Source organism: Trachypithecus francoisi, unplaced genomic scaffold (genome assembly GCF_009764315.1).
Source record: "Trachypithecus francoisi isolate TF-2019V2 unplaced genomic scaffold, Tfra_2.0 Lachesis_group5, whole genome shotgun sequence".
Taxonomy (NCBI): Eukaryota; Metazoa; Chordata; class Mammalia; order Primates; family Cercopithecidae; genus Trachypithecus; species Trachypithecus francoisi.
In genome coordinates, this window is record NW_022681470.1 from 145,506,573 (window position 1) to 145,534,247 (window position 27,675).

At 51.7% G+C, this 27,675-nt stretch overlaps 2 protein-coding genes and 1 long non-coding RNA gene across 3 annotated transcripts in view; 1 reads left to right on the forward strand and 2 right to left on the reverse strand.

Moving 5' to 3' along the window:
• YJU2 (YJU2 splicing factor homolog) overlaps positions 1 to 8,009 on the reverse strand; it is a 25,661-nt gene extending 17,652 nt beyond the window's left edge. Inside the window, exons 1-3 of the mRNA XM_033195733.1 lie at positions 7,903 to 8,009; positions 5,704 to 5,804; positions 3,874 to 4,018 (exon numbers count right to left, since the gene is read on the reverse strand). Coding sequence (XP_033051624.1) covers positions 3,874 to 4,018; positions 5,704 to 5,804; positions 7,903 to 7,926 — 270 coding nt within the window. The 5' untranslated portion in view covers positions 7,927 to 8,009. The remainder of the gene's footprint in view (positions 1 to 3,873; positions 4,019 to 5,703; positions 5,805 to 7,902) is intronic.
• On the forward strand, positions 7,713 to 13,323 carry LOC117074369. The gene is made up of 2 exons (XR_004433571.1): positions 7,713 to 7,974; positions 13,089 to 13,323. It is a non-coding gene; the product is annotated as an uncharacterized LOC117074369 (long non-coding RNA).
• A 4,458-nt stretch (positions 13,324 to 17,781) lies between these two features.
• Positions 17,782 to 27,136, reverse strand: EBI3 (Epstein-Barr virus induced 3). The gene is made up of 5 exons (XM_033195734.1): positions 26,827 to 27,136; positions 24,981 to 25,113; positions 22,902 to 23,080; positions 21,379 to 21,536; positions 17,782 to 18,376 (listed from the first exon to the last, which is right to left on the reverse strand). Exons 1-5 carry the CDS (start codon positions 26,936 to 26,938, stop codon positions 18,224 to 18,226), a joined length of 735 nt encoding a protein of 244 aa, XP_033051625.1. The 5' UTR covers positions 26,939 to 27,136; the 3' UTR covers positions 17,782 to 18,223.
• Positions 27,137 to 27,675: the final 539 nt, after the last annotated feature.

Here is a 27,675-nt window from a genome sequence, read left to right on the forward strand (position 1 = left end):
ACTCTTCTCCTGAGGCAGGAGAATGGCGTGAACCCGGGAGGCGGAGCTCGCAGTGAGCTGAGATCCGGCCACTGCACTCCAACCCGGGCGACAGAGCGAGACTCCGCCTCAAAAAAAAAAAAAAAAAAAAAAAAAAGACTCTTCTCATCTGCCCACTGCCTCCCCCGCAGTCTCCACTCCCTACCCTCAACATGACTGCAAATAAAATCTCCAACAAGGCAGGCAGATCACTGGAAGTCAGGCATTCAAGACCAGCCTGGTCAACCTGGCAAAACCCCGTCTCTACTAAAAATACAAGGCCAGGCGCAGTGGCTCAAGCCTGTAATCCCAGAACTTTGGGAGGCCGAGACAGGCAGATCACGAAGTCAGGAGATCGAGATCATCCTGGCTAACACGGTGAAACCCTGTCTCTACTAAAAATACAAAACTTAGGCGGGGGAAGGTGGTGCATGCCTATAACCCCAGCTACTCTGGAGGCTGGGACATGAGAATCACATGAACCTGGGAGGTTGAGGTTACAGTGAGCTGAGATTGTGACACTGCACTCTAGCCTTGGCTACAAAGTGGAACCCTGTCTCAAAAAAAAAAAAAAAAAACTCCAAGGCTCTGCACATGTTGTGATTTCTGCCCTTTGTATTTATTAACACCTTTTCTTTGATTGTAAACCCTATGTATGAATATGTATAGAGCATGCCTCTGTTATTGTTTAGTGAATAGAGAGACTAAATACACCCTGGTATCTTCAATTACACACTGGCACAGAAAAGTGACATTAGCAGAAAAACTGAAATCTACCTTAGGTCTAAATGCTAATAGTAACACTATGTTTTTTGTTTTTTTTTGGGACAGGGTCTCGCTCTGTTGCCCAGGCTGGTGTGCAGTGGCAGGCTCATGGCTCACTAGAACCTCAGCCTCCTGGGTTCAAGCGATCCTCTCACCTTAGCCTGCCGAGTAGCTGGGACTACAGGTATGCATCACCACACCTGGCTAATTTTTAAATGTCTTTTTGGTAGAGACACGGTTTCGCCATGTTGCCCAGGCTGGTCTCTAACTCTTGGGCTCAACTGATCCTCCCGTTTTGGCCTCCAAAGTGCTGAGATTATAAGCGTGAGCCACTGCGCCCAGCCTCAGCCTACAATGTTAATGGTAACATTCCACCTTTAGTTTTTTTTTTTTTTTGAGATGGAGTCTTGCTCTGTCACCCAGGCTGGAGTACAGTAGCTGGATCTCAGCGCACTGCAAGCTCTGCCTCCCGGGTTTATGCCATTCTCCTGCCTCAGCCTCCCGAGTAGCTGGGACTACAGGCACCCGCCACCTCGCCCGGCTAGTTTTTTGGATTTTTTAGTAGAGACGGGGTTTCACCGGGTTAGCCAGGATGGTCTCGATCTCCTGACCTCGTGATCCGCCCGTCTCAGCCTCCCAAAGTACTGGGATTATAGGCTTGAGCCACCGCGCCCGGCCTCCACCTTTAGTTTCTTTTCTTTTCTTTCTTTCTTTTTTTTTTCTTGAGACGGAGTCTCGCTCTGTCGCCCAGGCTGGAGTGCAGTGGCCGGATCTCAGCTCACTGCAAGCTCCGCCTCCTGGGTTTACGCCATTCTCCTGCCTCAGCCTCCCTAGTAGCTGGGACTACAGGCGCCCACCACCTTGCCCGGCTAGCTTTTTTGTATTTTTTTAGTAGAGACGGGGTTTCACCGTGTTAGCCAGGATGGTCTCGATCTCCTGACCTCGTGATCCGCCCGTCTCGGCCTCCCAAAGTGCTGGGATTACAGGCTTGAGCTATCGCACCCGGCCTAGTTTATTTTCTTTTAATTTTTTTTTTTTTTTTTGAGATGGAGTCTCGCTATGTCGCCCAGACTGGAGTGCAATGGCGCCAGCTCGGCTCACTACAAGCTCCGCCTCCCGGGTTCACGCCATTCTCCTGCCTCAGCCTCCCCAGTAGCTGGGACTACAGGCGCCCGCCACCACGCCCGGCTAATTTTTTGTATATTTTTTTTAGTAGAGACCGGGTTTCACTGTGTTAGCCAGGATGGTCTCGATCTCCTGACCTCGTGATCCGCCCGCCTCGGCCTCCCAAAGTGCTGGGATTACAGGCGTGAGCCACCGCGCCCGGCCTATTTTCTTAATTAAAAATTTTTTTGTGTGTGTGTAGAGATGGACAGGGTCTCACTATGTTGCCAGGCTAGTCTTGAACTTCTGGTCTCCAGCAATCCTCCAGCCTTGCCTTCTCAAGGTGCTGGGATTACAGGTGTGAACCACCATGCCTGCCCCCACCCTTAGTTTCTTAGTGTGACAGATGTAACCTGGTTATATAAGATGCTAATATGTGGGGAAGCTGATGAGGGGTAGGTGAGAACTGTCTCTACTATCTTTGGAACTTTTCTGTAAATCTAGAAGTATTTAAAAAAAGTTTTTTTTTTTTTTGAGACAGGGTCTCACTCTGTCACTCAGGCTGGAGTGCAGCAGTGCAATCACGGCTCACTGCAGTCTTGGCCTCCCAGACTCAGTCGATTCTCCTGCCTCAGCCTTCTAAGTAGCTAGGACTACAAGTGCATGCCATCGTGCCTAGCTAATTTTTGTATTTTTTGTAGAGGTGGAGTCTCACTATGTTGCCCAAGCTGGTCTTGAATTACCGGATTTAAGTAATCCTCCTCCCTTGACCTCCCAAAGTGTTGGGATTACAGGCGTGAGCCACTGCACCCAGCCAAAATATTATTATTATTACTATTATTAATTTTTGTATTTTTTTTAGTAGAGTTGGGGGTTTCACCATGTTGGCCAGGCTGGTCTCGAACTCCTGACCTCAACTGATCCACTTGCCTTGGCCTCCCAAAGTGCTGTGTTATAGCTGTGAGCCACTGTGCCCAGCCCAAAAGGTTTTTTTTAATCAAAGAAAGAAAGTTTATGGCAAAAAAGTACTCAAAGAGTACTTAAGCATAGGAAGAGAAAATTTTAAGTTCTCTTCAGCCTTTCCTCAAATCCTCAGGGTAACAATTAAAAGTCAAATTGTGATTTTTATTGGCTGCGTAATATTCTATTGCATGCTAACTTTTTTTTTTTTTTTTTTTGACATGGAGTTTCACTTTGTTACCCTGGCTGGAATGCAATGGCACAATCTCGGCTCACTGCAAGCTCCGCCTCCTGGGTTCAAGCAATTCTCCTGCTTCGGTCTCCCAAGTACCTGAGATTATAGGCAAGAACCACCATGCCCAGCTCGTTTTTGTAGTTTTAGTAGAGATGGGGTTTCACAGTGTTGGCAAGGCTGGTCTCGAACTCCTGACCTTAGGGGCTCTCTTTCCTGCTTTGGCCTCCCAACCTGCTGGGATGACAGGCATGAGCCACTGTGCCCGACATTTTTTTTTTTTTAGACGGAGTCTTGCTCTGTCGCCCAGGCTGGAGTGCAGCAGTGCAATCTTCGCTCACTGCAACCTCTGCCTCCCAGGTTCAAGCGATTCTCCTGCCTCAGCCTCTCGAGTAACTGGGATTAGAGTCCGCCACCACGTGCAGTAATTTTTGTATTTTTAGTAGAGACAGCATTTCGCCATGTTGACTAGGGTGGTCTTGAACTTCTGACCTCAGGCAATCCGCCCGCCTTGGCCTCCCAAAGTGCTGGGATTACAGGTGTGAGCCGCGCCCAGCCTGCAAGCTAATTTGTTCTTCCATCCCTTTTTAATATCTGTCTAGGTTGCTTCTGTCTTTTTGTCTTTCTATAGAATGCTGCCATGAACATCTCCCCCAAACTGTTGTCTGTTAATTGGGGATAAACTGAAAGGAGATTCCCTGGATGGAGAGGATGGGAGTAAGGAACCCCAAGGCCTGCCCTGATCTGAGGTGGGCTGGGGGAGAGGGACCGGCCTGGCTGGCCGTCTCGTCTACCTTGAAGGTGATCTCTGCCAGGCAGCGCGTGCACTTGATGTAGAAGCGGAAGATGGGCAGGCCCAGGTAGACCTCGTTCTGCACCGTCTCCTTCCGAGCGTTGAATTTCTTCCCCTTGTAGATGTATTCTCCGCACGTCTTACACCTGTGGGGCGGGATGTAGGGGAGCGAGCTGTCTTGGGACTCCGGCTCCCACTGGTAGGCTGTCCCTGCGGCATCCTGCGAGATCACTGCTTGCTTGCCTCCTGCGACGGGGAGCTTCCTCCTTCACGAGGCAGGCTGCCCCACCCTGTGTCCACATTTCCTCTACCTGAGAGCTTCGTGTTCTCGTTCATATCTTTCTGGGGCTCGGTCCAAGGGTCGCCTGCTTGGGAAGCCCCCTGAGTAAGGGAGGCCTGCCTGTCATGCGCTCCCAGAAGCGATCTTGGTGCTTACGGGGCACCCCACCCTCCAGGGGGAAAGACGCCGCACAGAAAAATGCTGCCCCACCTCCCCCTTCCCCTCCTACTCCGGGCTCTGCTCCCCAGCCCAGCACGCCCGCCTCCTGTCTGAGCCTGCAAACACCCCCAGCTCAGTCCCAGCTCAAGGCTTTGGCTCCTATGGTCCCATGGCTGATGACACCCTTCGTCCTCACAGCACCACCAGCAATTTGCCTGATGTCGCCCTGACCACCCCAGCTACCTACAGCCCTCCCTCCTCCGCCACTGCCCCAGAGGCTCTCTCTCCTGCCTGACTTCCGGGGCCTGGGCACCTGCCTGACTACCTATGATCTCCACTTCCCAGTAGACTGTGGGCTCCATGAGGCCAGGGACTTTGTTTCTGGGGCCCAGCACAGACCCTGGCACACAGCAGGTGCCCAATGAATGAGTGTTGAATGAATAAATGAATGAGGGAGGGGGAGGAGCAGACAGGCCATCAACACATGGGCATGAACCAAATTTCACTGACCCAGATGCCTCTTTCCTCGTCAGGTGTGTGATTTCAGATACGCTACAGCATGAAAAGGTGTGGGGTTTAGAGTGGGTGAAATACAATAATTCTAAAGTGCTACAAAGGGTAAGATCTGGGTACCGTGAGTGGGGACAATGGAGGCCTCCCAGAGGGGGTGAGATTGGAGCCATGACCTATGGCAGACAAGAGGAGCTCAGCATGTGTAAGTAGAAGGAGAAGGCCAGGCGTGGTAGCTCATGCCTGCAATCACAGCACTTTGGGAGGCTGAGGAGGGCGGATCACCTGAGGTCAGGAGTTTGAGACCAGCCTGGCCAACGTGGTGAAACCCCAACTCTACTGAAAATACAAAAATTAGCCTAGCGTGGTGGCGCACACCTGTAATCCCCGTTACTTAGGAGGCTGAGGCAGGAGAATCACTTGAAGGCGGGAGGTGGAGGTTGCAGTGAGCCGAGATCACACCACTGCACTCCAGCCTGGGCAACACAGCAAGACTCTGTCTCAACAACAAGAAAAGAAAGAAAGTAGAGGGAGCGAGTTCCAAGCAGGGGCAGCAGTGTGTGCAAAGACCCTGGGATACGATGAGCTTGGCTGTTGGAGGAGCTGAAATATATCCATGGGGCTGCAACTCTGTGGGGTCCTATCCTCTCTGCTCACACGTTTACTAACCACCAAGATCTCAAGGCAGGCACTGGCGGAGGGGGGGTTCTAAAAGGTCCAGAGCTTAATCCCAAATGGTGAGGCAAAGGAGGCCTGGAGTGTTCAATGTCTGAGCCAGGACCCGTGATCTGGTCTGAACACAGGACGAGTCACCTCTGTGGATGCCAGGCACTGCGTCCTTCAGTCATGGCTGGTGTGTGGGGTCTCACGGGGGGTGCTCACCTCATGTTGAAGGGGGCCATCAGCCGCACCACGTACTGCCGGTCTTTGGGGAGCTTGAGTTTGGGGATCTTTGATGGGTCAAAGTCTGGCGGGTAGTATTTCTGCAGGGGAGGAAGGAAACATTGGGGGAGTTATTTTCAGAAGCAGGGGCAGGACATGGCAGAGGGAAGGGGCTCTGGGGAGCTGTGTCGGGTCCCCAAGCCCACCCTAGGTTCTGCGATAGGCAGGGAGGACTGGCAGGACTCAGTACAGTTGGAGGGAGGCCAGGCACAAGCTTCCTGACTCTCTCTCAGTGGAGACATACAGGATGCATTTGATTCTCCTAAATACCAGTCATGACAATACACGTGAAATGTTATCTACCTGGGAAGCTCTAAAACGCCAGTTTTTTTGTTTTTGCTTTGAGATCGAGTTTTGCTCTTGTTGCCCAGGCTGGAGTGCAATGGCGTGATCTCAGCTCACTGCAAAACTCCGCCTCCCGGGTTCAAGCGATTCTCCTGCCTCAGCCTCAGCCTCCCCAGTAGCTGGGATTACAGTCACCCACCACCACACCCAGCTAATTTTTGTATTTTTAGTAGAGATGGTGTTTCACCATGTTGGCCAGTCTGGTCTTGAACTCCTGACCTCAGGTGATCCACCCACCCTGGCCTCCCAAAGTGCTGGTATTACATGCGTGAGGCCCCATACCCTGCCCTTTGTAGAAGTTAAGCTTTGCTTAGCGCTTCTGTTGTTCTGGCAGGAGACTGAGTTTCCCAAGGTGTCCCAACTCCCCAGCAACTCTGTAGAGGGTAAACCAGGACTCTGTTAGCTCAGCCTCCCAATTACTATACTACATCGTTTCCTACACAGTCATGTCCCTGGATCTGAATCCTGAGTAGCTGAAACCTGCGGGACTCAGTTTACTCCTCTGTGAAACGAGCACATTGTCTTCTGTCTCCAAGAGTCTTTACACGTGTTCTTTGAGGCAAGGGGGATAAACTGCTCTTTGCAGTGTCTGGTACCCAGTAGGTGCTTCAAACACAAAGTGCTTTATTTTCCAGTGGTGTAGTGATCTGTCATAATCCATACTCATGCTCCCTTTGTATCCCAGGGCTCCTGTTTCCCAGGAATTCCTACAGCAAGCCTGGGACCGCTCTCCTAGAAAGACCTGCGTGCGGCCGGGCACGGTGGCTCACGCCTGTAATCCCAGCACTTTGGGAGGCTGAGGTGGGCGGACTGCCTGAGCTCAGGAGTTCGAAACACCCTGGGCAACATAGTGAAACCTCATCTCTACTAAAATACAAAAAAAAAAAATTAGCCAGGTGTGGTGGCGGGCAGCTGTAATCCCAGCTACTCAGGAGGCTGAAGCAGGAGAATCGCTTGAACCCAGGAGGCAGAAGCTGCAATGAGCCAAGAACATGCCACTGCCCTCCAGCCCGGGCAGCAAGAGCAAAACGCAGTCTCAAAACACAAAAAAACAGAACTGTGCGAACAGTATGGTTTACACTGAACCTCTGCTTTTCTTCTGGGAGTCTGGAATCTTGACCCCTGTCAGGCAGAGGGTATCTGCATGACCAGACACCAATAAACACACACACACACACACACACACACACACACACACACACACATCTCTCCAAAGAACACGATTGGCCACACACACACACACCCCCCCCCTCTTGACCCCTGTCAGGCAGAGGGTATCTGCATGACCAGACACCATAAACACACACACACACACACACACACACCACACACACACACATCTCTCTCCAAAGAACACGATTGGCCACACACACACCCCCCCCCCCCAACACGATTGGCTACAGGCCCCAAGAGGAACAGGGCTTCTTAGAGCCACGCCCCTCAAGAGGAGGGCACAAGACCGCCAGTATTTTAAGGAAGCCCCGCCCCCAGATAACGTGATTGGATCATTCCCTCCGGGAAAAACTCTATCTGGTGAAGTGATTGGGTAAAAGCGCAAGCCACGCCCCACAGATGACTGGCTACACCCAAGCCCGGAAGGGAAGACTTAGCGAAGGCCCACCCCCCACGGAAGGCGATGGGGAGGAGTCTGGGGAAGAGTCTGGGAAGCCCCATCCCGTGGAAGGCCGTTGGGAAAGAAGGGTTCCAAAGAGGAGATCCCAGGAAGCTCCTCCCTCTCTCGGAGTTCCGGGATGTCCCGCTCCGATTGGAAAACCCCAGTCGCCCAACACTTACGTTTAATACTTTTCGCTCCGACATCTTTGCCTCCTAATCACCTCGCAAGCACTTGAGAAATGGTAAGCCTGGGTAAGTACCGAGCTTTTCCGACGGAAGCCTCACTTCCGTAAACGTCACTTCCTTCATCCTCTGTTACTGGCTGCAGCATACATAACCGACTTCTTTCATTGGTTCCAATCTCCGTCTATCAAGCTGGAAGTCCCGGCGTCTTCCCTCCGGAGTTGCAACCTGAGTAGCGCGAAATAAGGGTTCCGGGAGCCATACGGAATTGGAGACTTTTCTAGAGTGCGCTGCGCCCCCTAGAAGTGGGCAGCGGCTGGTTAAAATTTTGTAACGTGACCTGGCTGCGCGTCTCTACAGCCCTTGTTCTTCATTCTTTTATTCAGCAAATATGTATTATGCGCCTGCCTTGTATTCTGGGCTCTGGGAATCCACACATCGTTCCTGTGCCCGCAGCTCTCACATGGGGTTGGGGCCACATATAGGATGACTTAAGAGGACCCTGGACACCTCTTGAGTCACAGACATTGACTTAAAGATCAGGCTCCAAACCCACTTCTTAAACATACGCAGAGTCTCCCAAATGTCCCTCCATTGCCCACCTGTGCCTTCCCTTTAAAGAGGACTTCCCATCCCATTCCTTCCCCAGCCTCCTTTCATGGACGTTCCCTCTATGTCAGATTATTCCAGGAAAGGGGTCCGGATCCAGACCCCAAGAGAGGGTTCTTGGATCTCGTGCAAGAAAGAATTCAGGGCGAGTCCACAGTGCAAAGCAAAAGCAAGTTTATTTAGAACGTAGATGAATAAAAGAATGGCTACTCCATGGTTGCCCACGTTTATGGTGATTTCTTGATGATATGCTAAAACAAGGGGTGGATGATTCATACCTCCCTTTTTTAGACCATATAGGGTAACTTCTTGACGTTGCTGTGGCAATCGTTTATTTATTTATTTATCTTTTGAGAAAGAGTCTTGCTCTGTTGCCCAGGCTAGCGGGCAGTGGTGCAATCTTGGCTCACTGCAACCTCCGCCTCCAGGATTCAAGTGATTCTCCTGCCTCAGCCTCCCAAGTAGCTGTGATTGCAGGCGCGTTCCACCATGCCTGGCTAATTTTTGTGTTTTTAATAGAGACAGGGTTTCACCATGTTAGCCAGGCTGGTCTCGAACTCCTGACTTCAAGTGTTCCACCCACCTCAGCCTCCCAAAGTGCTGGGATTACAGGTGTGAGCCACCACGCCCAGCCTGCCATAGTATTTGTAAACTGTCATGGTGCTGGTGGGAGTGTCGCAGTGAGGACAACCACAGGTAATTCTTGTTGCCAGCTTGGTCTCGGCCGGCTTCTTCACTGCAATCTCTTTCATCAGCAAGGTCTTTATGACCTGTATCTTGTGCCAAACTTCTGCTTTATCCTGTGACTCAATATGCCTTAATCGTCTGGGAATGCAGCCCAGTAGGTCTCAGCCTTATTTTACCCAGCCCCTACTCAAAATGGAGTCACTCTGCTTCAAATGCCTCTAACAAGATGACTTGCTCACTAAATGCGGACCCATGAGACACCAAGACCTAAGACTCCAGCCAGGCAAGGTGGCTCACCTCTGGAATCCCAGCACTTTGGGAAGCTGAAGTGGGAGGAGTGATTGAGCCCCGGAGGTCAAGACCAGCCTGGGTAACAGAGCAAGACCCCGTCTCTATTTAGAAAAGACACAAGGTTCCTGCCCTCCCAGGGATCACTGTCTGATGGGACAGACAGACAATAGATAAAAAAGGGTCCTTTCAGGGCATGAGGAATGATCAGAATGTTAGGAAAACAGGAGCATAGGAGAGCCGGGTGACACCATTTTAAAATCACTCCATTTTTTTTTTTTTTTTTTGAGACAGAGTCTGCTTCTGTCACCCAGGCTGTAGTGGAGTGGCATGATCTCTGCTCACGGCAATCTTCGCCTCCCGGATTCAAGTGATTCTCCTGCCTCAGCCTCCCAAGTAGCTGGGATGACAGGCACTCACCACCACGCCTGGCTAATTTTTGTATTTTTAGTAGAGATGAGGTTTCGCCATTTTGGCCAGGCAGGTCTCGGACTCCTGACCTCAGGTGATCTGCCCACCTGTGCCTCCCAAAGGGCTGGGATTACAGGCCTGAGCCACCACCGGCCACAAATCAATTCCATCTTAAAGGTAACAAGGCACATTCGCTGCCAGTCACGACCCAGGGTCATAAGATGTTTACAAGTGAGAAAACATCTTACAGATGCCTGGGAGGACACACTCCTACAACAATGGAAGGTCCAGAGGTCCTGACATCGTGCAGCAATATATGCTTTTACGATCGTTATAGTCACCGGGCGCGGTGGCTCAAGCCTGTAATCCCTGCACTTTGGGAGGCCGAGACGGGTGTGGATCACAAGGTCAGGAGATCAAGACCATCCTGGCTAATGCGGTGAAACCCCATCTCTACTAAAAAAATACAAAAAACTAGCCGGGCGAGGTGGCGGGCGCCTACAGTCCCAGCTACTCGGGAGGCTGAGGCAGGAGAATGGCGTAAACCCGGGAGGTGGAGCTTGCGGTGAGCTGAGATCCGGCCACTGCACTCCAGCCTGGGCAACAGAGAGAGACTCCGTCTCAAAAAAAAAAAAAAAAATTAGCCAGGCGTGGTGGTGCATGCCTGAATCCCAACTACTCAAGAGACTGAAGCAGGAGAATCGCTTGAACCTGGGAGGTGTAGGTTGCAGTGAGCCGAGATTGTGCCACTGCACTCCAGCCTGGGCGACAGAGCAAGACTCCATCTCAAAAAACAAACAAACAAAACCTTAAAGACAAGGCGTTCCTCCTCTTGTTTTCTGAGGATGCCCTACTTTGTAACTGAGTAACTGTCTTTTTTTTTTTTTTTGAGATGGAGTTTCGCTCTTGTTGCCCAGGCTGGAGTGCAATGGTGCAATCTCGGCTCACCACAGCCTCCGCCTCCCAGGTTCAAGCGGTTCACCTACCTCAGCCTCCCAAGTAGCTGGGATTACAGGCATGTGCTACCACGCCCGGCTAATTTTGTCTTTTTGGCAGAGACGGGGTTTCTCCATGTTGGTCAGGCTGGTCCAGCTGGTCTCGAACTCCTGACCTCAGGTGATCCACCTCCTCGACCTCCCAAGGTGCTGGGATTACAGGTGTGAGCCACTGTACCTGGCCAACTGAGTAGCTTTCAATAAACTCCTTTTTCCCTGCACTCTGAAACTTCTCTTGAATTATTTCCTGCACAGGATCCAAGAACCTTCTCTTGGGGTCTGGATAGAGACGGCTTTTCCTTTCTTCTTCTTTTTTTTTTTTTTTTTTTGAGATGGAGTCTCGCTCTGTCACCCAGGCTGGAGTGTAGTGGTTCGAGCTAGGCTCACTGCAATCTCTGTCTCTTGAGTTCAAGCAGTTCTCCTGCTTCAGCCTCCTGAGTAGCTAGGACTACAGGTGCCCACCACCACGCCCGGCTAATATATATTTTTTTGTATTTTAGTAGAGACGGGGCTTCACCATGTTGCCCAGGCTGGTCTCGAACTCCTGAGCTCAGGCAGTCCGCCCGCCTCGGCCTCCCAAAGTGCTAGGATTACAGGTGTGAGCTACCGTGCCCGGCCTTTTCTTATTTTTTTGAAACGGAATCTCACTCTTGTCGCCCACACTGGAGTGCAGTGGTGTGATCTCGGCTCACTGCAAGCTCCGCCTCCCGGGTTCAAGTGATTCTCCTGCCTCAGCCTCCGGAGTAGCTGGGATTACAGGCGCCTGCCCCCATGCCCGGCTAATTTTTGTACTTTTAGTAGAGTTGGGGTTTTGCCATGTTGGCCAGGCTGGTCTCAAATTCCTGACCTCAGGTGATCCGACCACCTTGGCCTCCCGAAGCGCTGGGATTACAGGTGTGAGCCACCATGCCCAGCTAGGGACCCTTTTTTCTGGCACCAGGAGGGCAATAATATAGGACAAGGAATGGTGTTAAATAAAGTTTACAGGAGGCCATTGGTTTGGACTGCGCTCCTGCACTAGGCCCAAAAGACCAAACCAAAATAAAGTCCCTCATGCAGAAGTTTGACACCACCAAGCTGAAACTAAGTTGTTTTTCTGATTTTCCAAGAAATCGAGAACCAGAAGGAAGTGGGAAGAGAGAGAGAGAGAAAGAGAGGGAATAGTCAAATCCATGAACAGAGGCGGGCAGATCACCTGAGCTTGGGAGTTCAAGACCAGTCTGGCCAACATGGCAAAACCCCATCTCCACTTAAAATACAAAAAATTAGCCGGGTGTGGTGGTGGGTGCCTGTAATCCCAGCTACTTGGGAGGCTGACTCACGAGAATTGCTTGAACTTGGGAGGCGGAGATTGTAGTGAGCCCAGATCATGCCACTGTACTCCAGCCTGGGCAACAGAACCAGACTCTGTCTCAAAAAAAAAAAAAAAAAAAAAAAAGGCAGGGTGCTGTGGCTCACGCCTGTAATCCCTGCACTTTGGGAGGCTGAGGCGGGCGGATCACGAGGTCAGGAGATTGAGACCATCCTGGACAACATGGTGAAACCCTGTCTCTACTAAAAATACAAAAATTAGCTGGACGGGGTGGCACATGCCTGTAGTCCCAGCTACTTGGGAGGCTGAAGCAGGAGAATCACTTGAACCCAGGAGGAGGCTGCAGTGAGCGGAGATTGTGCCACCGCACTCCAGCCTGGGTGACAGAGCAAGACTGTCTCAAAAAAAAAAAAAAAAAAAAAAAATCCCTGAACAAGCCTGTTTTAGCCAGCATGATGAAGTTCCCTCTGCTCTAAACTTTACAAGAAAAGTAACTTTGAAAGGACCAATCTACTTTTTGTTTTCTATTTCTGCTTTCCTCAGCCTTTTCCTGTCTATAAAGCCAACCTCCTTTTCAATGAGCTGAGATCGCCACTGCACTCCAGCCTGGGCAACAAGAGCAAAACTCTGTCAATCAATCAATAAATAAATAAATAATAAATAAATAAATCTGCTTTGCAAAAGTGGAAGGTTTAACAGACTTTAAAAAGAAAGAAAAAGAACCCCTAGTATTCTCTGCTCAGCTCATGGAAACATTCTGAAACTGGTCCAGTTGTTCCATAGAAGGAATACTTATGATTATTCAAATAAACATAGAAATGGATCCTCCCTAGTCTTAAAACTTGAAACTTACATTTGTCTCATCTTGGTTCCTTCCTCAGGAAACTGACCATCAGGCAAGGAACTGAAACTCATCAGATCATCACATCCAGACAATGAAGAGTCCAGACCCCATCATCCCTCAAGATTACTTCCTTAACATCCTCCCTGAATTTGTTTTCTCCCATTCCCCAGCTATGTAAACTCCCCAATTTTAGTTGGTCAGGGAGACATATGGGACTTGACCACCCCTTCTCCTTGATTGCAGCCGCAGGATAAAGCCTTCCTCCCTGGCAATCCTTGTTGTCTCAGTGATTGGCTTTCTGTGCAGATGGCAGCAAGAACTAGACCCAACAGCTGGCGTTTTAGTAGCTAATTCGATCTGATGAAATGAGGTGTTGCCCGATTCCAGAATTGCAAAGAAAACCCAATTAAGATCTCTGAAGTATACAGGTTGCAGCATTTGTGTTGTTTTGAGATGCAGTCTTACTCTGTTGCCCAGGCTGGAGTGCAGTGGTGAGATCTCAGCTCGCCACAACCTCTACCTCCCGAGTTCAAGCAGTTCTCCTGCCTCAGCCTCCCAAGTCTCTGGGGCCATAGGCCTGTGCCACCACACCAGGCTCATTTTTGTATTTTTAGTAGAGATGGGGTTTCACCATGTTGGCCAGGCTGATCTCGAACTCCTGACCTCAAGTGATTCACCTGCCTCAGCTTCTGAAAGTGCTGGGATTACAGGCGTGAGCCACTGTACCTGGCCAGGATTGCAGCTTTGTCTTTTGACCATGGATAGTGATGGAAAGGGGGCAATTGTAGGTGATGCTTGAGGGGCTTATGGCTGTGGTAACAGATGGCCACCAACTCAGTGTCTGAAAACAACACGCATTTGTTTTATGTATTTATATTTTTTTCTGAGACAGGGTCTTGCTCTGTCACCCAGGGTGGCGTGTGGTGCTGTGATCACAGTCACTATAGCCTCGAGCTCCCAGGCTCAGAGATCCTCCACCCTCAGCCTCCCGAGTGGCTGGGACTAAAAGCGCATGCCACCATGCCCAGCTACATTTTAAATTATTGTTTTGAGAGACAGGGTCTTGATATGTTGCCATGGCTGGTCTAGTACTCCTGGGATCAAGCGATCCTCCCACCTTGGCCTTCCAAAATGTTGGGATTATAGACATGAGCCACTGCGTCTGCCTACAACATTTATTATAGTTTTACAGGTCAGAAATAAAAAATGGACTGGGCGTGGTGGCTCATCAGCCCTGTAATTCCAGTACTTTGGGAGGCCAAGGTGAGAGGATTGCTTGAGACTAGGAGTTGGAATCTAGTCTGAGGAACATGATGAGACCCCATCCCTATTAGTCTTTTTTTTTTTTCTATTGAGACAGGGTCTCACTGTCTCACCCAGGCTGGAGTGCAGTGGCACAATCATAGCTTACTGAAGCCTCAGCCTCCTGGGCTCAGGCAATCCTCCTGCCTTAGCCTCCAGAGTAGCTGGGACCACTGGCATGTGCCACCATGCCTGCCTAACTTTTGTATTTTTTGTAGAGATAGTGTCTCACTATGTTGTCCAGGCTGGTCTCAAACTCCTGAGCTCAAGCAATCCAGCCACCTCAGCCTCTCAAAGTGCTGGGATTATAAGCGTAAGCCACTGTGCCTGGCATCTATTAATTTTTTAGAAATACTTTTTTTTTTTTTGAGACAGAGTCTCACTCTGTTGCCGGGCTGGGGTGCAGTGGCACGATCTTGGCTCACTGCAACCTCTATCTCCTGGGTTCAAGTGATTCCCCTGCCTCAGCCTCCCGATTAGCTGGGACTACAGGTGTGTGCCACTACGTCTGGCTAATTTTTTTTTTTTTTTATTTTAGTAGAAATGGGGTTTCACCATATTGGCCAGGCTGGTCTCGAACTCCTGACCTCGTGATCTGCCCACCTCGGCCTCCCAAAGTGCTGGCATTACAGGCGTGAGCCACCGATCCCAGCCAATTTTTTTTTTTTTTTTGATACAGGGTCTTACTCTTTTGCCCAGGCTGCAGTGCAGTGGTGAGATCATAGCTCACTGCAGCCTTGATCTCCTGGGCTCAAGAGATCCTCCCACCTCAGTCTGATTAGCTGGGAGACTATGGGTACATGACATCACAACTGGCTAACTTATTTTATTAATTTTTATTTTATTTTATTTTATTTTATTTTTTTGAGACAGAGTCTCGCTCTGTTGCCCAGGCTGAAGTGCAGTGGTATAATCTCGGCTCACTGCAACCTCTGCCTCCCAGGTTCAAGTGATTCTTCTGCCTCAGCCTCCTGAGTAGCTGGAACTACAGGTGCATGCCACAACGCCTGGCTAATTTTTGTAATTTTTAGTAGAGACAGGGTCTCACCATATTGGTCAGGCTGGTCTCGAACTCCTGACCTCGTGATCCGCCCGCCTCGGTCTCCCAAAGTGCTGGGATTACAGGCATGAACCCCCATGCCTGGCCTGTTTTATTTTTTTAGAGATGGAGTCTCACTATGTTGCCCAGGTTGGTCTGGAGCTCTTGGCCTCAAGCAATCCTCCTGCCTTGGCCTCATAAAGTGTTGGGATTACAGGCGTGAGCCACCGTGCCTGGCCCATTTTCATTAATTTGATGAAAGATCTTTAAAGATCTTTGAGATTATTAATGTAATTACTTCTACAAAGTTCCTTTGGCTGCGTCAGGCAAAATATTCATGAGCTCTGGAGATGGGACATGGATGTCTTTGAGGGACTGCGGAGTGTTACTCTACCTGCCACAGATGGGGTAGTCAGGGAAGGCTTCTCGAAGGAGGTGACTTTTGACTGGCGACCCAAGTGGAACCCACAGACAAGCCCAAGGCTGTTTCTCCTTCAGGGCCTGGCTGCCTTCCTTGCCCACTGTTCAGTTAAATCTCCCCAGAGCCACTCATACCTTATGGGTGTCTATCCTCAATGGGGCTGACATCTGGGCAGGTTTTCAGGAAGTGAACCGGCTGGGCGCGGTGGCTCATGCCTGTAATCCCAGCACTTTGGGAGGCTGAGGTGGGCAGATCACGAGGTCAGGAGATCGAGACCATCCTGGCTAACACGGTAAAACCCCATCTCTACTACAAATACAAAAAATTAGCCGGGCGTGGTGGAGGGCTCCTGTAGTCCCAGCTGCTGGGGAGGCTGAGGCAGGAGAATGGCGTGAACCCGGGAGACGGAGCTTGCGGTGAGCCGAGATCGCGCCACTGCACTCCAGCCTGAGCGATAGAGCGAGACTCCATCTCAAAAAAAAAAAGAGAAAAAGAAGGAAGTGAACCAACCTAACTGCTAATCTGAATGGATTATTTGTGACGTGATCTTGGCTCACTACAACCTCCGCCTCCCGGGTTCAAGCGATTCTCCTGCCTCAGTCTCCCGAGTAGCTGGGACTACAGGCAGACACCAACATGCCTGGCTAATTTTTTGTATTATTATATTTAGTAGAGATGGGATTTCACCATCTTAGCCAGGCTGGTCTTGAACTCCTGACCTTGTGATCCACCCGCCTTGGCCTCTCAAGTGCTGGAATTACAGGTGTGAACCACCATGCCTGCCCCTGAATGGATTCTACTGTCCCACTCCAGGTGGAACCCCCGCCCCCCGACCCTGGCATCCCCAGGCCCATGATGTCCCCTGGTCTAGCCCTGACAGTATGGGAGTGGGGATTTGTGGTGTCTGTGTCCTTTGGTTTAGGGCTGATTCCTCACCAGATCTCATCTAATCCAAGGGAGGAATCTTCATTTCTTTATATTTTTTTTCTGACAGAGTCTTAGTCACTCTGTCAGCCAGGCTGGAGTGCAACGATGCAATCTCAGTTCACTACAACCTCTGCCTCCCAGGTTCAAGCAATTCTCCTGCCTCATATAGTACTATAATTGCTTAACCGTCCATAGAACATACATTTACATATTTACTAATCATCCTCCAAAAACATGCTTACAAGCAAGAACTGTTCTAGGATACCATCAACTGTATTACATATCACTTAACCCCCGACATCCAAGTATTGTCCATTAGAATATCAACTAACCTAATACTTCATTATTGTACATAGTACATTACATCCTTTACAATACTAGCATCCCGAGTAGCTAGAATTATAGGCACCCGCCACCACGCCTGGCTAATTTTTGTATTTTCAGTAGAGACAGGGTTTCACTGTGGTGGCCAGGCTGGCCTTGAACTCCTGACCTCAAGTGATCCACCCACCTTGGCCTCCCAAAGTGCTGAGATTACAGGCATGAGCCACCATACCCAGCTGGAGTTTTCATTTTAACTCTGATTTTTTTGTTTTTATTTTGAGACAGTGTCTCACTCTGTTGCCCAGGCTGGAGTGCAGTGGCACGATCTCGGATCACTGCATCCTCTGCCTCCCAGGTTCATACCATTCTCTTGCCTCAGCCTCCGGAGTAGCTCGGACTACAGGCGCCTGCCACCACGCCCGGAGAATTTTTTGTATTTTTAGTAGAGACGGGGTTTCACCGTGTTAGCCAGGATGGTTTCAATCTCCTGACCTCATGATCCGCCTGCCTCAACCTCCCAAAGTGCTGGGATTACTGGCGTGAACTACCAGGCCCGGCCTCAACTATTTTTTTTTTTTTTTTTAAACAGGGTCTTGCTCTGTTGCCCAGGCATGAAGGCAATGGTATGATCACAGCTCACTGCAGCCTTAACCTCCTGGACTCAAACGATCCTCCCACCTCAGCCTCCCAAGTAGTTGGGACTGTGGGTGTGCCACATCACACCTGGCTAATTTATTTTATATTAATTTGTTAGAGATGGGGTCTCACTGTGTGGCCCGGGCTGGTGTCGAGCTCCTACCTCAAGCCACCCTCCCACCTTGGCTTCCCAATAAGGTGCAATAAGGATTACAGGTGCAATCCACGGCGCCCAGCCCAACAACAATTCTTTTCTAATTAAACAATAAAAAATATCTCACAGTGACGGTTCAGTAAGCCCCGCACTGTGGTAAAGGAGAAAGTAGTACATCTCCATTTCTCAACTAGAGAAACTGAGGCTCAAAGGGAGAAGCTGGTCATCTAAGGTTGCCCAGCAGCTGAGCAGCAGCAAAGCAAGGACTCCAGCCCAGCCTGAGCAGAGCCCATCCGCCCTCCAGCACGTGTCCCGGGGCTTAGGGTGGCGAGGACCCAGGTCCTGTCTGGAGGCAGCGGGAAGCCCTCACTACTTGCCCGGGCTCATCAGGGTAGTGGTGGGGAGACTCCAGTCACTCAGTTCCCCGTAGTCTGTGAGGTCCTGAGCCGCCACCTGGACGTAGTACCTGGCTCGGGGCCGCACAGCCCTGAGGATGAAGGATGTGGCTTCAATGGGCCCCACCTGAGGGAAAAGAGAGCGTCAGGTCATTAGAATGAGAAGATGGAGAGGGGCCGCTGTGCACAGAACCACACCACGGAGCCCCCAGTCCTCCCTGCCTGCTGCAGGCTCCAATCCGGGACGCTGGCCCCAGCTGTGCGGCCCCACCCCAAATAGCATCATGGGTTCCTCCCAATCCTGGCCTCTGTCTGTGTGGCCCCCAGAGCCACCGGTCTCACGAATCCTTCCTGGACCACAGTAGCCCCTGCAGATGTCTCACCCATGAGGGTCTTTGTTCGTCAGACACTCATCCCTAGAATCCTCTTCTTTCTCCTCCTCGGGACTAAACCAGGACCTCTGGGATAGGGCCCCAAACCTCCCTTTACCTCTGGTCTCACTATATTAACCATGCTTTTTGTTTTTTTTTCTTTGAGACGGAGTTTCGCTCTGTCGCCCAGGCTGGAGTGCAGTGGCCGGATCTCAGCTCACTGCAAGCTCCGCCTCCCGGGTTTACGCCATTCTCCTGCCTCAGCCTCCCGAGTAGCTGGGACTACAGGCGCCCGCCACCTCGCCCGGCTAGTTTTCTGTATTTTTTAGTAGAGACGGGGTTTCACCGTGTTAGCCAGGATGGTCTGGATCTCCTGACCTCGTGATCCGCCCGTCTCGGCCTCCCAAAGTGCTGGGATTACAGGCTTGAGCCACCGCGCCCGGCCTTGTTTTGTTTGGTTTTGAGACAGAGTCTTACTCTGTCGCCCAGGCTGGAGTGCAGTGGGGCAATCTTGGCTTACTGCAACCTCTGCCTCCGGGCTCCAGCAAACCTCTCACGTCAGCCTCCCAGGTAGCTGGGATTACAGGCGCCCGCCGCCATGCCTGGCTAATTTTTGTTTGTTTTGAGACAGTCTCGCTCTGTCACCCAGGCTGGAGAACAGTGGCACAATCTCAGTTTACTGCAAGCTCCGCCTCCCAGGTTCAAGTGATTCTCCCGCCTCAGCCCCCTGAGTAGCTAGGATTACAGGTGCCCACCACCACACCCGGCTAATTTTTGTATTTTTAGAGTAAAGGTGGGATTTCACCATGTTGGTCAGGCAGGTCTCAAATTCCTGACCTCGTGATCCACCTGCCTCAGCCTCCCAAAGTACTGGGATTACAGGCATAAGCTACTGCACCCGGCCCTCTTTTTTGAGACAGAATCTTGCTCTGCTACCCAGGCTGCAGTGCAGTGGCGTGATCTCGGATCACTGCAAGCTCCGCCTCCCAGGTTCACGCCATTCTCTTGCCTCAGCCTCCAGAGTAGCTGGGACTACAGGCGCCCGCCACCACGCCCAGCTAATTTTTCATATTTTTAGTACAAAAGGGGTTTCACCGTGTTAGCCAGGATGGTTTCAATCTCCTGACCTCGTGATCCGCCCGCCTCGGCCTCCCAAAGTGCTGGGATTACAGGCACGAGCCACCGCGCCCGGCCAACTTTTGTATTTTTAATACAGATGGGGTTTCACTTGACCTCCAGCGATCTGCTTGCCTTGGCCTCCTAAAGTGCTGGATTCTAGGCATGAACCACCGCACCCAGCCTAACCATGCTTTTTATTTTATTTAATTTATTTAAGTTGGTAGACAGAGTCTCTCTCTGTCGCCCAGGCTGGAAGGCAGTAGTGCCAATGTGGTTCACTGCAGCCTCAATCTTCCAGGCCCAAGTGATCCTCCCAGCTCAGCCTCCTGAGTAACTGGGGGCACAGGTGTGTGTCACCACACCCAACTAGTGTTTAAATTTTTTGTAGAGATGGGAGTCTCACTATGTTGCCCAGGCTGGTCTCCAACTCCTGAACTCAAGTAGTCTTCCCACCTTGGCCTCTCAAAGTGCTGGGATTACAGGTGTGAGCCACCCTGCCTGGCCAGAATTGTTCACTTTAAAATGGTTAATTGGCCAGATGAAGTCCTCACACCTGTAGTCCCAGCACTTCGGGAGGCTCAGGCAGGCAGATCACCTGAACTCATTGGTTTGAGACCAGCCTGGGCAACATGGCAAAATCCCATCTCTTCTGAAAATACAAAAATTAGCTGGGTGTGGTGGCCTGTAGTCCCAGTTATTCGGGAGGCTGAGGCAGGAGAATCACTTGAACCTGGGAGGCGGAGGTTGCAGCGAGCTGAGATCGCGCCACTGCACTCCAGCCTAGGTGACAGAGCGAGACCTTGTCTCAATCAATCAATCCATCAATAAAGTGAACAATTCGGTGGCTCACGCCTGTAATCCCAGCACTTTGGGAGTCCAAGGCAGGCAGATCACTTGAGATTAGAAGTTTGAGACCAGCCTGGCCAACATGGTGAAATCCCATCTCTACTAAAAATACAAAAGTTAGCCGGGCGTGGTGGCATGTGCCTGTAATCCCAGCTACTGCGGAGGCTGAGGCAGGAGCATCGCTTGAACCTGGGAGGTGGAGTTTGCAGTGAGCCAAGATTGTGCCACTGCCTGGGCGACAGAGTGAGACTCTGTCTCAAAACAATAACAACAACAACAAAAGCAGGTGTGCAACTGCTTGTGCGAGTCCTTGCTTTCCATCCGTTTAGTCAGAGGCCCAGGAATCAGATTGCTGGACTGCCTTTTTTTTTTTTTTTGAGATGGAGTCTCGCTCTGTCGCCCAGGTTGGAGTGCAGTGGCCGGATCTCAGCTCACTGCAAGCTCCGCCTCCCAGGTTTACGCCATTCTCCTGCCTCAGCCTCCGGAGTAGCTGGGACTACAGGCGCCCGCCACCTCACCTGGCTAGTTTTTTGTATTTTTTTAGTAGAGACGGGGGTTTTACCGTGTTAGCCAGGATGGTCTCGATCTACCTGACCTCGTGATCCACCCATCTCGGCCTCCCAAAGTGCTGGGATTACAGGCGTGAGCCACCGCGCCTGGCCTGGACTGCTCTTATTTAATGCACCCGGAATCCCAAGCTCTATGCGAGAGCCCAGCATACCTGCTGGTCTCGGTAGACGCCATTCCCTCTGCCGGGCACCGCCCTTCCCGGCGTCCGCCTCATCCTCCTCACCTGGTGGAAGCGGGCAGCTCCCTGACGCTTGTAACGGATCCAGTACTTGAGTGAGAAGATCTCTGGGAAGGGCCAGGACCTGGGAGGCTCCCACTGCACCTGGAGCTGGCGCTCAGCGAGGGGGCTTAGGCGCACGCCTTCTGGAGGGTCGGGCTTGACTGACGGACAAGCAAGAAGCAGTGTCAGGGGACAGTAAGTCCAGTCATTCATTCACTCATTCATTCAACCAACCAACATATTATATATATATTTGGTTTGTTTGTTTTTTGTTTTTGAAACAGAGTCTCACTCTGTCACCCAGGCTGGAGTACAGTGGCACGATCTCAGCTCACTGCAACCTCTAGGTCCCAGGTTCAGGCGATTCTCCTGCCTCAGCCTCCCGAGTAGCTGTAAGCCACCATGCCTGACTCAACCAATACATATTTATTGAGAAACTGCGTGCCTGGGGCTGCCACAGAGATGACATAGCGGTGACCTTAACTGACCTACCCCTGTCCTCATGGAACTCATAATCCATCAGAGGGAAGGCGGGAAATAAGAAATCCATAGTCACACAGAATAGAGGAGAAAGCTGGGGAGTGCAAGAATGGCAGTGACCACATTTTTTGTTTTGTGTTGTTTTTGGAGATGGAGTCTCGTTCTCTCGCCCAGACTGGAGTGCGGTGGCACGACCTCAGCTCACTGCAACCTCCGCCTCATGGGTTCAATAGATTCTCGTGCCTCAGCCCCCTGAGTAGCTGGGATTATAGGCACCTGCCACCACGCCCAGCTAATTCTTATATTTTTAGTAAAGGCAGGGTTTCACCATATTGGCCAGGACTGGTCTCAAACGACCTCAGGTGATCTGCCTGCCTCGGCCTCCCAAAGTGCTGGGATTACAAGTGTGAGCCCCTGGGCCTAGCCAGGGCTTGCAATTTTTAATAATCTACTCAGGAGAGGCCTTACTGAGGAGGTGATGTATGCACAGAGACCCGAAGGAGGTGAGGGAATAAGTCATGGGGACATTTTGGGGAAGGTGTTCCAGGTAGAGGACACCACCCATGCAGAGGCCCTGGGGCAGAACCATTCCTGGCATGTTGGAACATCGAGAAAGCCCATGTGGCTAGAGCAGAGTGAGCAAGGGGGAGACAGGGAGGAGGGGAGGGCATGGAGGAGACAGGGAAGGTTGTCCAGGGTTTGGTGGGCAGTAGGAAGGACTTGGGCTTTGACCCCAAGGCGGGTGGGAGCCATAGAGGACTGTAGGCAGAGGGACAGGCCCTGACTCAGGTGCTCTCAGGCGCCCTCTGGTGGCTGCTCTGGGAAGGACAGACTGTGGGGCCGGGGCTCAGGATGGAGGGGACTGGGCTGTCAGTGATGGGGGTGCTCCACGTACTGGTAGAGGAGGGGGAAAAAGGAGTCAGATTTTTGCTGAAGTGTGACGGTGCAGCGGCAGGACTGGAGGACAGGTGGGAGGTGAGGTGGGGTGGGGGGAGCTGGAAGGAGACGGCAGCCCCGCCCCCACCCCCACCGCCGCCCGCACTCACTGATGTGCTCCGCTATGAAAGGCACGAAGCTGCTGCTGGAGCCCCAGGGGTGGACGGCAGTGACATTGAGCACGTAGGGCGCCATGGAGAACAGCCGGACATCCGCGATGGTGCAGCTGGTGGACGCTGGCGTCTGCTGTAGGCAGGGCCAGCTGTGGCCCCGGGCAGCCATGCCGAACCTGCACAGGGTGGGACTCGCTGAGCGTCTCGGCGAGCGCCTGTGGCCTCAGCGCCTCCTGCTGCCGGGCCTGACCCGGGACCCCAAGGACAGGCAGGAACAGGAGGGGGCAGCAGATGGGCATCCTGGGGTGGGGTCCTGGTGGTGGCCGTGCCACCCTCCCGGGAGCGGGGCATGGGCCCCAACATCACAGTGCCCCTGATGGCTCAGGTCGGGGATTACAACCCAAGCTAGATACTAGGGTCCTGGATTCTAAAGGTTTCTGGGATGTCAGCATTCATTCATTCATTCATTCATCTGTTCATTCATTCATTCATCCGCTCATTCATTCATCCGTTCATCCATTCATTCATTCATCCATTCATGCATTCATGACAAGGGTCTCCCTCTGGCTCCCAGGCTGGAGTGCAGTGGCAGGATCCTAGCTCATTATAGCCTTGAACTCCTGACTCAAGGGATCTTCCCTGTCTCAGTCTCCAGATCGGTTGGGACTACAGGCGCCGCATCACCACTCCTGGCTAATTTTTACATTTTTTTTACTACAGACAGGTGTCTCAGTATGTTGCCCAGGCTGGTGTCTAACTTCTGGGCTCAAGTGAGCCTCCCACCTTGGCCTCCCAAGTAACTCGGACTACAGATGTGTGCCACTACAACCAGCTAATTTTTTTGATTTTAAGTACAGACAGGATATTGCTATGTTGCCCAGGCTGATCTCAAACTCCTGGACTCAAGTGATCCTCCCACCTCAGCCTCCCGAGTAGCTGGGACTACAGGCAGGTACCAACATGCCCAGCTAATTTTTTTCTTTTTCTTTTCTTTTTTTTTTTTTTATTTTTGAGACGGAGTCTCATTCTGTCACTAGGCTGGAGTGCAGTGGCACGATCTTGGCTCACTGCAACCTCCACCTCCTGTGTCAAGTGATTGTCCTGCCTGCCCCAGCCACCCAAGTAGCTGGGACTACAGGCGCCCGCCACCATACCCGGCTAATTTTTTGTATTTTTAGTAGAGACGGGGTTTCACCGTGTTAGCCAGGATGGTCTCGATCTCCTGACCTTGTGATCCACCCACCTCGGCCTCCCAAAGTTCTGGGATTACAGGCATGAGCCACCATGCCCAGCTAATTTTAAAAATTGTTTGTAGAGACAGGATCTCACTATTTTGCCCAAGCTGGCCTCAAACTCCTGACCTCAAGTGATCCTCCCATACCAGCCTCCCAAAGTGCTGGGATGATAGGCATGTGCCACGGTGCCCAACCCAGGAAGTATTTTATTATATTTTTTTTGAGATGGAGTCTCGCTCTGTTGTCCAGGCTGGAGTGCAATGGCGCCATCTCAGCTCACTGCAACCTCCGCCTCCTGAGTTCAAGCAATTCTCCTGCCTCAGCCTCTGGAGTAGCTGGGATTACAGGCATGAGCCAGTGCACCTGACCAATTTTTTAAATTTTTCGTAGAGACATTGTCTCACTGTGTTGCCCAAGCTGGTTTGAAACACCTGACCTCAAGCAATCCGCCCTCCTCAGCCTCCCAAAGTGCTGGGATTACAGGCATGAGCCAGTGCACCTGACCAATTTTTTAAATTTTTCGTAGAGACATTGTCTCACTGTGTTGCCCAAGCTGGTTTGAAACACCTGACCTCAAGCAATCCGCCCTCCTCAGCCTCCCAAAGTGCTGGGATTACAGGCATGCACCACAGCGCCTGGCCCGCCCTCCTCAGCCTCCCAAAGTGCTGGGATGACAGGCATGCACCACAGCGCTTGGCCCTGAAAGTATATTTCTGTTTGGCAGGGCTGCCCTAGAATTCCATCGGCCTGGGGTTCGGGATGTCTGGGTCTCCAGTTTTCCTGACCCCAGGGCTCTCCAGGAAGTCCAGTGTCCCTGAGGCCCCCTTCCAGGCTCTCCGACCTGTACGTGGCAATGAAGGACACGGGGCTGGTGGAGTTTGGAGCAGGCGGCAGGGTCCAGGAGCAATCCACAGCAATCGGGTACCGAGGGGCTCGGCATTGCACCCGGGGCAGTGTCAGAGCTGCTGGGGGCCCTGCAGGAAGACAGAAAGAGTGAGCTGGTTTACCCCCAGATTGTCACAGCCCTCCTGTGCGCTGGGCTTCTGCCACGTTGCCAGCCAGTGCCAGGCACATGGTAGGTGCCTAATAAAGGCTTGTGGAATAAATAGGTATATGGACAAAAGGCATCTGTCATCTTTTATCCCCACTGCAGTGCATCGAAGTGAGAACTATTAGCCCATTTTCCAGACAGGGAAGCTGAGGTTTAAGCATCTACAGAGAGGAACTTGGGTAAGAGGGAGATGTTTTACTGTGTTCTCTCTTTTGCAATTTTTTTTTTTTTTTTTTTTTTTTTTTTGAGACAGAGTCTCACCCTGTCGCCCAGGCTGGAGTGCAGTGGCTGGATCTCGGCTCACTGCAAACTCTGCCTCCTGGGTTTACGCCATTCTCCTGCCTCAGCCTCCCGAGTAGCTGGGACTACAGGCGCCCGCCACCTCGCCTGGCTAGTCTTTTGTATTTTTTAGTAGAGATGGAGTTTCACCGTGTTAGCCAGGATGGTCTCGATCTCCTGACCTCGTGATCCGCCCGTCTCGGCCTCCCAAAGTGCTGGGATTACAGGCATGTACTGCCATGCTAGGCTAATTTTTGTATTTTTAGTAGAGATGGGGTTTCACCATGTTGGCCAGGCTGGTCTCAAACTCTTGACCTCAGGTGATCCACCTGCCTTGGTCTCCCAAAGTGCCGGGATTACAGGTGTGAGCCACCAAACCCAGCCTATAAATTATTATTATTATTATTATTATTATTATTTTGAGACAAGGTATCGCACTCTGTCACCCAGGCTGGAGGGCAGCGGCACAATCATAGCTCACTGCAGCCTCCAATTCCTGGGCTCAAACGATCCTCCCACCTCAGTCTCCCAAGTAGCTGGGACTACAGGCACGTGCCACCACATCTAGCTAATTTTTAAATTTTTTGTACAGATTGGTGGGGGCCGGTCTCACTATGTTGCCCAGGCTGGTCTCAAATTCCTGGCCTCACGTGATCCTCATGCCTTGGCCTCCCAAAGTGCTGGAATTACAGGCATGAGCCACAATGCCCTGCTGTAACCATTTTGTCTTCAAGGACATGGAAAAGTTCTCCAGTGCAAAATGAATGTCGGCCGGGTGCGGTGGCTCACATCTGTAATCCCAGCACTTTGGGAGCCCGAGGAGGGTGGATCACCTGAGGTCAGGAGTTGGAGACCAGCCTGGCCAACATGGTAAAACCCCGTCTCTACTAAAAATACAAAAAGTAGCCGGGTGTGATGGCAGGCGTCTGTAGTCCCAGCTACTCGAGAGACTGAGGGAGGAGAATCTCGCTTGAACCCAGGAGGTGGAGGTTGCAGTGAGCCGAGATGGTGCCACCGTACTCCAGCCTGGGCGACAGAGACTCCGTCTCAAAAAACAGATACCAGAAGAAACAAAATGAATGACTATGACTTGAATTTGTGCTTATGTCTGTGCAGCTCTATGGATACCTCTAAGCTGTGACTGCCAGTCCCTATCACCCACAAGGTGACATCCTTCCACCCCTACCATGGCACTCTGCCTCTCTGTGCCTCAGTTCCTCCATCTGTACAATGGGAGGGTAACTCCATCCCACCAGTGGGCACACAGGAGGCGCGTGAGTTCCCACCTCAGACATGATCCGAGGCCAGTCCACGCGTCACGTCCGTCTGCCTGGGTCCCCCAGCGCCCCCCACATACCTTTCCTTCCACTGCAGGGCAGGCAGCCAGCCCAGAGGACAAGGGCCAGGAGAAGCTGCGAGGTCATGGCTGCGGCCAGCTCTGCTCTCAGGAGCAGGGGTGGGAACGTCATGGGAGACTTGAGAGGGGAGGTGGTGAGGACTTGGGACCTGCCCAGGGGAAAGCCCAGTCCAGGGTCAAGGCCCCCCTTCGACTTCCTTCAGGTCTGACTCACTGACCGGGCTCCTAGGGAGATGAATTAGGGTGCGGAGGAGCCCCAGCCCCCTGGGGAGTGCAGGCCACCCCTGCGCGGAAGGCCCCGAGGGTGGGGGCAGGGGGAGGAGGTTGTGAAAGGGAGAAGTGGAGACCTGCTGGCTTTTCCCAGCACAGCATGTCCTGCTGGCCTTCCTTCCGCTGCCCTGAAGTTGGGGAAACCCCAGGCAGGCAGGCAGAGGCTCGGAGACATGGAGGGAGATGGAGGCAGACACTGGAGAGAGAGGCAGAGAGACAGAGAAGACAGGAGGAGGACACTGAGATAGAGGGACGGGGAGATGACAGAGACAGACACAGAGAGAGACAGATGAGAGAGGCAGAGAGAGACAAAAGGAGGACACAGAGGTAGAGGGATAGAGAGACAGGGGGATACCAAAGACAGAGACAGAGAGACACAGATGAGAGAGGCAGAGAGACATAGATGAGAAGAGGACACAGAGAGACAGGGGAATGACAGAGACAGAGATGAGAGAGGCAGAGAGACAGAGGAGAGGAGGAGGACACACACACGCAGAGAGAGAGAGACAGGGAGATGATGGAAACAGAAAGAGAAACACAAGAGAGCAGACAGAAGAAGAGAGACAGAAGGACAGAGAT

Coding starts and splice junctions, on each gene's coding strand:
- EBI3 (XM_033195734.1), bottom strand. CDS start 26,938: ATGACGTTCCCACCCCTGCTCCTGAGAGCAGAGCTGGCCGCAGCCATG. Junction 25,114..26,826: donor GCCCTGCAGTGGAAGGAAAG/GTATGTGGGGGG, acceptor GTCTTCCTGCAG/GGCCCCCAGCAGCTCTGACA. Junction 18,377..21,378: donor GAGCTGCCCGCTTCCACCAG/GTGAGGAGGATG, acceptor CTTTTCCCTCAG/GTGGGGCCCATTGAAGCCAC.